Source organism: Salmo salar, chromosome 23, assembly GCF_965601325.2.
Source record: "Salmo salar chromosome 23, fSalSal1, whole genome shotgun sequence".
In the NCBI taxonomy this organism is placed as follows: domain Eukaryota; kingdom Metazoa; phylum Chordata; class Actinopteri; order Salmoniformes; family Salmonidae; genus Salmo; species Salmo salar.
In genome coordinates, this window is record NC_138313.1 from 21977501 (window position 1) to 21987500 (window position 10000).

The 10000-nt window shown below is 46.6% G+C and overlaps 1 protein-coding gene across 1 annotated transcript in view; it reads left to right on the forward strand.

Annotated features, from left to right (window-relative positions):
• Positions 1 to 10000, forward strand: part of LOC106584113 (sec1 family domain-containing protein 2) — a 163067-nt gene that overhangs the window by 150156 nt on the left and 2911 nt on the right. The window contains exons 7-8 of the mRNA XM_014168979.3: positions 2197 to 2331; positions 7952 to 8071. Coding sequence (XP_014024454.3) covers positions 2197 to 2331; positions 7952 to 8071 — 255 coding nt within the window. The remainder of the gene's footprint in view (positions 1 to 2196; positions 2332 to 7951; positions 8072 to 10000) is intronic.

Genomic DNA, 10000 nt, shown 5'->3' on the forward strand with positions numbered 1-10000 from the left:
ATTCAGAGTATTCTCATAAAGCCCTGCTATTCAGAGTATTCTCATAAAGCCCTGCTATTCAGAGTATTCTCATAAAGCCCTGCTATTCAGAGTATTCTCATAAAGCTCTGCTATTCAGAGTATTCTCATAAAGCCCTGCTATTCAGAGTATTCTCATAAATCCCTGCTATTCAGAGTATTCTCATAAAGCCCTGCTATTCAGAGTATTCTCATATAGCTCTGCTATTCAGAGTATTCTCATAAAGCCCTGCTATTCAGAGTATTCTCATATAGCTCTGCCACACTTTGGGGCTTCATTGTTCACTTGGGGAACTTCTCTCACATAAAAAACTCCATCTTGAATCCTTGGTCTGGTTATCTTGTAATCTAAAAATGGGCAGCTTTATAGGCCTCGGTAGCTGGGCAGATTAAACCTTCATTCAATGAATTCCGCTCTTTCTTCCTTGCACTCTCTCTCCCTTTCTCTCTTTCTCACTCATTCGCTCTTTTTAGTTTTTCCTCTCTCTTGTGTGTGTTTCTCTGAAAGCGATATTCTTGAGTATTGTGTTTATCAGGTGCAATATAGGGCTCAACACACCACACCAAGAGAGACACCACAGCACTGCATAAAGAGAGACCTAAGACGACATCATAGCATGACGATAACTGTATTCATGTAGGTCTTTTCATAGTGCCCTCTCCTTCACTCCCAGCACTTTGGGGTTGAACTTTTAAACTGAAATTCAGTAGCGTGTTGAAGGGATAGAGTGCTCTTAGTGTGATAGAATAAATGTAGAATAAATATATCTCTCGAAGGGCTATTAAATGAAGAAAGTCGAACTCTTCCTCTCCGAGTCGGGTTGAGTGTGTGTGTGTGTGTGTGTGTGTGTGTGTGTGTGTGTGTGTGTGTGTGTGTGTGTGTGTGTGTGTGTGTGTGTGTGTGTGTGTGTGTGTGTGTGTGTGTGTGTGTGTGTTAGAAGGGCAGTGATGCCTTGTGCAGCTTGGGAAATGTACACCTCCTGGGTGTGTATCTGTAGGGGCATGTTGTTGGACCAGGGTTAACCGGAATGCCCTGCCTGTAGCGGTTGGGTGTTTTGGTGGAGCAGGTTAGGTCACGTCGCACTGACTATTCAGCCATATTCACCTAGCGAATAGCCTAACAACCTGCCTGGCTGACAAGCTCGGCTGCGCAATCAGTGTATGAGCCTCACAACACTCAACACAGTGTACTAATCAACAAGGTTATTCCAGACCAAAATCATCAGCGCACACACACACACACACAGACAAACACTTAACACACAAACACTTGTCTTTAGCAACACCCACCACAACACACTGGCTCATAACTGAAAACAAGTTGTTTTCATCCCGAGCAACAATGACCCTTTCATAAACAACTCAATACCATCATCTCATCTGCATGGACCATCCTAAATTCAATGAGAGGCTTGCCTTAAAGAGGTGAGGGGTTTATAAATCTCCTTCATAGTTAATCACATCACAGCGTCTCTCATCCGTCCAGTAATGGAGGGGACTGGAGGGTCACGCCCAATGATGTGCATAAACCCTGGATGGCTGACGGGGTGCTGTATTGAAGCCGCCGTGCAACCATCTTGGTTCTCCTTCATAGTATATTCTATTACATACACCTTAATTAATTATTTTAAATTAAGTTCAACTGTTTTTTACTAATATTACTGTCCCCACCTCAACAAAGAAATACAAAAATACACTTGATTTTGTCCTTGAAATATTTTATTGAAATACTGTAGAATTCCCTTCATTCCTATGGAGGACCGCTCCTTCTGGGGAGTACCAATATGGCGGCTGGTGGCTTCAAATCGGCCAATACGTAGCATTAGCAATCCAGGGTTTATATATACTGTACATCATTGGTCACACCACAGATGAGGGTTCTTCACGCACAAACCCTCTTTCTTTATTCTAACAACCCAGACAGACACAACTCACAGATACCTAACTAGCACAAAGACCTAATACACAGTACCACTCAATTTACAACCATATAACAGTCCCTGTGCTATATATCGCTCCCCATCCACTTTGTTGTCAATATGTCATAACTCACAAGGAAAAAGCAACAGGACTGGGAACAGGCTTTTAATCGCCAGCCGCTAACTAGTGATGTATGTGTACTGTGTTTTGACTGGCCCTGTTCCTCTGTGTTCCTCTGTGTTCCTGTGTGTTCTCCAGGCGACGTACCGTCCGTTCCTCAGACAGGTTCTAGAGGAGATCTTCCACCCAGACAGACCTGAGTGTCCCGACATAGAACACATGTCTGGAGGCCTCACCGACCTGCTCAAGACTGGCTTCAGTATGTTCATGAAGGTGAGAGACTGAACCAACACACATATATACACACACACACACACACACACACACAGAAGAGACACACATACACGTGAGAGGTCTAGTTATGAAAGGGTCATATTTGGCTGAGATGTGTTGGATATAGAGATTGGGCCAGAGGTTTATGTAGATTTGGCACAGGGGATATGGAGATTTGGGCTTGTGGGTAAGGTATACAGTGAGGGAAAAAAGTATAATGGTAGGTTTATTTGAACAGTGAGAGACAGAATACCAACATGAAAATCCAGAAAAACGCATGTCAAAAATGTTATAAATTGATTTGCATTTTAATGAGGGAAATAAGTATTTGACCCCCTCTCAATCAGAAAGATTTCTGGCTCCCAGGTGTCTTTTATACAGGTAAGGAGCTGAGATTAGGAGCACACTCTTAAAGGGAGTGCTCCTAAGCGCAGCTTGTTACCTATAAAAAAGACACCTGTCCACAGAAGCAATCAATCAATCAGATTCCAAACTCTCCACCATGGCCAAGACCAAAGAGCTCTCCAAGGATGTCAGGGACAAGATTGTAGACATACACAAGGCTGGAATGGGCTACAAGACCATCGCCAAGCAGCTTGGTGAGAAGGTGACAACAGTTGGTGCGATTATTCGCAAATGGAAGAAACACAAAAGAACTGTCAATCTTCCTCGGCCTGGGGCTCCATGCAAGATCTCACCTCGTGGAGTTGCAATGATCATGAGAACGGTGAGGAATCAGCCCAGAACTACACGGGAGGATCTTGTCAATGGTCTCAAGGCAGCTGGGACCATCGTCACCAAGAAAACAATTGGTAACACACTACGCCGTGAAGGACTGAAATCCTGCAGCGCCCGCAAGGTCCCCCTGCTCAAGAAAGCACATATACATGCCCGTCTGAAGTTTGCCAATGAACATCCATGTACCGTCAAATCTTGGGTGAGAACCTCCTTCCCTCAGCCTGGGCATTGAAAATGGGTCGTGGATGGGTATTCCAGCATGACAATGACCCAAAACAGACGGCCAAGGCAACAAAGGAGTGGCTCAAGAAGAAGCACGTTAAGGTCCTGGAGTGGCCTAGCCAGTCTCCAGACCTTTATCCCATAGAAAATCTGTGGAGGGAGCTGAAGGTTCGAGTTGCCAAACGTCAGCCTTGAAACCTTAATGACTTAGAGAAGATCTGCAAAGAGGAGTGGGACAAAATCCCTCCAGAAATGTGTGCAAACCTGGTGGTCAACTACAAGAAACGTCAGACCTCTGTGATTGCCAACAAGGGTTTTGCCACCAAGTACTAAGTCATGTTTTGCAGAGGGGTCAAATACTTATTTCCCTCATTAAAATGCAAATCATTTTATAAAATTTTTGACATGCGTTTTTCTGGATTTTTTGTTGTTGTTATTCTGTCTCTCACTGTTCAAATAAACCTACCATTAAAATTATAGACTGATAATTTCTTTGTAAGTGGGCAAACGTACAGAATCAGCAGGGGATCAAATACTTTTTTCCCTCACTGTATACACTACAGACTCCTTTCAGTAGTCTGACTTTCCCACATCTGGTATTAGTTAGACTGGTGACTGGCCTGCATAGAGAATTAGACTGGTTGTGTAACATTGCCTAGTTTCACAGAAATGAAGACCCAAACAGACAGCCATCCAAGAAAGTCCATACCATCAAAGTAACGTTCTCTGTACCATACAATCTCCATACAGTAAAACATTGATATAAAACTCACTGACCATGCCATAAACTACTTTTCTATAAGACCTCTGTACCGTTACAGTATATGCTTTAACCATAAAACACATGCAGTGTACACCCTCTAGTCTGGAGAGAACATAATGTTCTTTCACTGTCTACCTTACCGTTAAGAGGAGACTTCTCAGTGTAGATGTACTCTAGGTGAAGGTTGTGTATTTGATCGCAGAGTTTTTGTGATGTCTTGTTTAGACAGACTGTGAGTCGTACAGACTCCCTGGCTCCTTCTCAGCGCCCCGCCGCTGTAAACCTCAGGCCACTCTGATTCAGTCTGCCGGAGACAATGAGGACGTGTCTGTCAGCAGCACGCTTTTAACTCGCACAAACAGGGAGTATGTGTTAATGTGTTTGAGTGAGTGTATGGAGAAGTGTTATATTTTGTCTTCACAGTAGTTAGTGTGGCTGGCTTCAGCTGCCGCACTTTAAATAATGTACAACTTATTTCGGACTTTTTATCAACTACTTTTCCACTCAACAAATAAAAAAATGCAGTTTTGATCACTTTCCCCAACAATTTGGACAAAAACGTGGAGATGAAATCTTAGTCTGTTTCCCTGCTACTCAAATCTGAAATCAGAACAGAAATAACTTCTACCAATCAAGACGTACAGCTGTTTTAGTAACTGCATCAACTTCTTTTCCTCTCAACTTTTTGAAGCAACTACCATTTCACCACTTTCCCAACAGCGTGGACACAAACATAGGGCATATGAACTCTTAATCAACTTCTCTGCTTTTCGAATCTGAAATCAGAACAGAGGATCTGAACCAATCAAGAAGTACAGCTGTTTTAGTAACCGCATCCACTACTTTCATTAAGCTTAGTTCCCGCTGTTGAATGAACTGTCATGGAACCTCCCGAAATGTCTACATTTAAAACATTTACCAGACGCTCTTATCCAGAGTGACTTACAGTAGTGAATGCATACATTTCATAAATTTTTCCTCCGTACTGGTCCCCCGTGGGAATCGAACCCATAACCCTGGCGTTGCAAACACCATGCTCTACCAACTGAGCCACACGGGACCATAGGACTAAAACGGGTTGTTTGGATCCTGGATACTGATTGGACAAGCAGCATTCCAAGCCATGCTGTATTGACAGACACAGGCACACCTACGCCTGCAAACAGTTCCACCTGCATTATCGCTGTGCCTCTATAAGAATACCATCATTTTTACACTGCTGTCCGAATCAACTGTTGTATTTCTCTCAACTCGCACACATTTCCCCTTGCTTCCAGCCTGGCATTTAGTTTGGTGCAGCGGAGGTTAATATAAGCCTAGCTGTCATCCTCTCCGACCTGGGAAACAATGTTCTGTACCATAGAGAACAAACGGTGTCCAGACGAGACATCAACTTTTTCTGAGCCCGGTGAAATCACGCATCAATGTCATTATTATGTCATTCAAGTCAATGGCAATAGAAGAAAAAGCTAAAACAAACGAAAATGTAGCTAATGTACAAGGTGCAATATTTGACGTGACTGAGTTAGCTGAAGTTGGCAACATCAACGCCACGTGTGTTATTTCATAGTTTTGATGTCTTCACTATTATTCTACAATGTAGAAAACAGTAAAAGAAAATCTAGAAAAACCCTTAAGTGAGTAGGTGTGTCCAAACTTTTGACTTGTACTGGATATGTGACCAATAAAATGTGATTTGATTTCAATTTAATCGAGCATCTGACCAATTGCGCAAGACTAGTTCTGGTTTAACCAAGATTACTTATTGCTTAATTATAGCACTGGGGGAGCACATTCTAAGAATGAGACAATCAGTAAACATTGTGACTTTTGACACAAATCAGCTACTTTGACCACTTTCCCAACAAGTTAGACAAAAACGTAGAGGGTATGAAATCTTAGTCTACTTCTCTGCTATTCAAATCTGAAATCAGGGAGAAAATGGGGTAATACCACCCTGGGCCATACCACCCTGAACACGCCTGATCTCGGTAGCTAAGCAGGGTCAGGCCTGGTTAGTACTTGGATGGAGGTCCACCTGGTAATATCAAGTGCTGTAAGCAAAAAAATATATAGATATTTAAAAATATATATATATATATATATATATATATATATATATATATAAAATCTGAAATCAGAACAGAAATATCTTCTACCAATCAAAGATGGTACAAAATGTAAAGCATGACTGGTTCGCTTGTGTTTATTTGTTTTGGGGGGTTTTGTAACTCAGTCGGGGTCTCAACTTACAATTGAGAGTGTAAGGTGCAAATCTGGTTGTTCATCAGCAGTTTTTCTCATGAACAGTGAATGTATCAGTATTCACTCAATTAACCATGTCAGCTAACTACTTTTTGATTTGTGAGTTAGTCTAGCCAGTTATCTAAACTTTTAAGTAATCATGGCTGAATACCGACGGGCACGTGCCCAGGGGCCCTGACCTCCAGTGGGCCCCCATTGATGAAAATAGTCACTCTCACTCAGATATCATTAACATGTGTAGAAATGTAGGAAATTAGCTTTAAAACTGCAAAAATCTCTTCCTCATGGCAAAATGAGTAGAATTTCATGAAATGTGGGGGGGTACACACATACCCAGGTACACACCCCCTTGGGGGGGCCAACCAAATCCCACTTAGGACCCCCAAAAAGGCTAGAACCAGCCCTGAAAACAAACTTATTCAACTACCATGAAAATACTTTTAAACAAGCAAGTCACACAAGTTTACTTCATGTAAAATTACATTTCTAATTTGGTTGATAGTATGTTCGCTTCCCTTTCCTTCTCATCCCTTTCTCTTCTTACCCCCCCCCCCCCCCCTTCATACCCCTTTAAGGATGCACATGTAGATGCTGTGTTTGTGTCTGTTGTTCTGTGTGTGCTGGTATAGCTAATACACAAATGCATACACCCGCATACAAAGACTCATACAAATGCGAAATACAAAATGAACACAAAGACCCATTCCCATCTGACCTACAACATTGCACACACATGTTCAGTCTCACATCCACACAAATATTTAAACGTAAACACACACACACTCATATATACACGCTACCTACTCTGAGACACATGTTGAGCCAGCCCAGGCAAACAGCCCTGATGCACATGTCAGGCCATGCAGGACCAGTCCCGCCCCCCTGCAGCTTTGATTGCACGGTTATTATTCGAAGACTGCAGATGTGGCCTTGACGCCACTTCCCAGCCAATGGAGCACAGCCATTGTCCATAGGCCAACCAATCACACACAGCACGCTCACCAGACCCTCTGACTCACACTCATGTACAAATCCGTGTATGTCTGGAATGAATGTTGTTTAAAGCCTTCGACTGAATAGTGCATTCTGACCACTGCTTTGGGCAGTGACTCAGACCAGAGAGAGGAGAGACTGAAGGACAGAAGGGGAGGCCCACTGGGCACAGACCTCACTTTAATGTCTCGTTTTGATTTACATTTGGTTGAGTTGTCAACTATTGTGAATGAAATCAACAAAAAATGGCCATGTCATTTGATCTAGGTAAAACGTTAGGTAAAGAAAAGACGAAATGCCCTCCTTACGTTGATAGCTTTTAGCAAATCCCATGAGTTTTCCACTTTGACTCAGTCATCACATAGAAATTACGTGGAAAAAAACGTTGATTCAACCAGTTTTTGCCCAGGGGGTAGTGACATATAGAGAGACAGAGAGAGAGAGAGTGAGTCAGTTTATGCTGAACTGTAATCTGGCTCCACAGATCAGAGTTTGTCTTCAGAGTCTTCATGTCTTCAGAGTTTCAGCTCACCAACCATAACATAACCTTCAATTATGTTGTGGTTAGCTTGTTCCGTTCAAATTACATGAGCTAATTCTGTCGTGTTCTTTTTATCCCAATCCCTAACCCCTCTCTAGGTGAGCCGGCCACACCCCAGCGACCACGGCCTGCTCTTTCTCTTCCTGGTGGGAGGAATCACTCCCTCTGAGCTCCGCCTGATCCGCGAGGTAGTCACCGTCTACAAGCCGGGCACACAGGTGAGAGACCCCGGCCACCTGCTCTTAATTTATCTGGGAGAGCTTGAGTCGAACAAACAACACAGAGAGGGAGGGAGGGGTTGGAGAGAGAGAGAGGGAGGGAGGGGTTGGAGAGAAAGAGGGAGGGGTTGGAGAGAGGGAGGGAGGGGTTGGAGAGAGAGAGGGAGGGGTTGGAGAGAGGGAGGGAGGGGTTGGAGAGAGAGGGAGGGAGGGGTTGGAGAGAGAGAGAGAGGGGTTGGAGAGAGAGAGGGAGGGAGGGGTTGGAGAGAGGGGTTGGAGAGAGAGAGGGAGGGGTTGGAGAGAGAGAGGGAAGGGTTGGAGAGAGAGGGAGGGATTGGAGAGAGGGAGGGAGGGGTTGGAGAGAGGGAGGGGAAGGAGTTGGAGAGAGGGAGGTGGAGGGGTTGGAGAGAGGGAGGTGGAGGGGTTGGAGAGAGGGAGGGAGGGGTTGGAGAGAGGGAGAGAGGGGTTGGAGAGAGGGAGAGAGGGGTTGGAGAGAGGGAGGAAGGGATTGGAGAGAGGGAGGGAGGGAGGGATTGGAGAGAGGGAGGGAGGGATTGGAGAGAGAGAGGGAGGGAGGGAGGGAGGGAAGGGTTGGAGAGAGAGAGGGAGGGATTGGAGAGAGAGAGAGGGGTTGGAGAGAGGGAGGGAGGGAGGGATTGGAGAGAGGGGGGAGGGGTTGGAGAGAGGGAGGGAGGGGTTGGAGACAGGGATGGAGGGGTTGGAGAGAGGGAGGAAGGGATTGAGAGAGGGATGGAGGGAGTGGTTGGAGAGAGGGAGGGAGGGATTGGAGAGAGAGAGAGGGGTTGGAGAGAGGGAGGGAGGGAGGGATTGGAGAGGGGGGGAGGGGTTGGAGAGAGGGAGAGAGGGAGGGAGGGATTGGAGAGAGGGGGGAGGGGTTGGAGAGAGGGAGGGAGGGGTTGGAGACAGGGATGGAGGGGTTGGAGAGAGGGAGGAAGGGATTGAGAGAGGGATGGAGGGAGTGGTTGGAGAGATGGAGGGAGGGATTGGAGAGAGAGAGAGGGGTTGGAGAGAGGGAGGGAGGGAGGGATTGGAGAGGGGGGGAGGGGTTGGAGAGAGGGAGGGAGGGGTTAGAGAGAGGGAGGGAGGGGTTGGAGAGAGAGAGAGGGAGGGAGGGATTAGAGAGAGAAAGGGAGGGAGGGATTGGAGAGAGAGGGGGAGGGGTTGGAGGGAGGGATGGAGGGGTTGGAGAGAGAGAGGGAGGGGTTGGAGAGAGGGAGGGAGGGATTAGAGAGAGAGGGGGAGGGAGGGATTGGAGAGAGAGGGGGAGGGATAAGAGAGGGGGAGGAAGGGGTTGGAGAGAGGGAGGGAGGGGTTGGAGAGAGAGAGGGAGGGGTGGGAGAGAGGGAGGGAGGGGAGGAGAGAGGGAGGGAGGGATTGGAGAGAGGGAGGGAGGGGTTGGAGAGAGGGAGGGAGGGGAGGAGAGAGGGAGGGAGGGATTGGAGAGAGAGGGAGGGGTTGGAGAGAGGCAGGGAGGGATTAGAGAGAGAGGTGGAGGGAGGGATTGGAGAGAGAGGGGGAGGGATAGGAGAGGGGCAGGAAGGGGTTGGAGAGAGGGAGGGAGGGGTTGGAGAGAGGGAGGGAGGGATTGGAGAGAGAGAGGGAGGGGTGGGAGAGAGGGAGGGAGGGAGGGGAGGAGAGAGGGAGGGATTGGAGAGAGGGGGAGGGGTTGGAGAAAGGGATTGGAGCGAGGGAGGGAGGGGTTGGAGAGAGGGAGGGAGGGATTGGAGAGAGAGAGAGGGAGGGAGGGATTGGAGAGAGGGAGGGATTAGAGAGAGAGGGAGGGAGGGAGGGATTGGAGAGAGAGGGGGAGGGGTTGGAGAGAGAGAGAGGGAGGGATTGGAGAGAGAGAGAGAGAGAGGGAGGGGTTGGAGGGAGGGAGGGATTAGAGAGAGGGATTGGAGAGAGGGA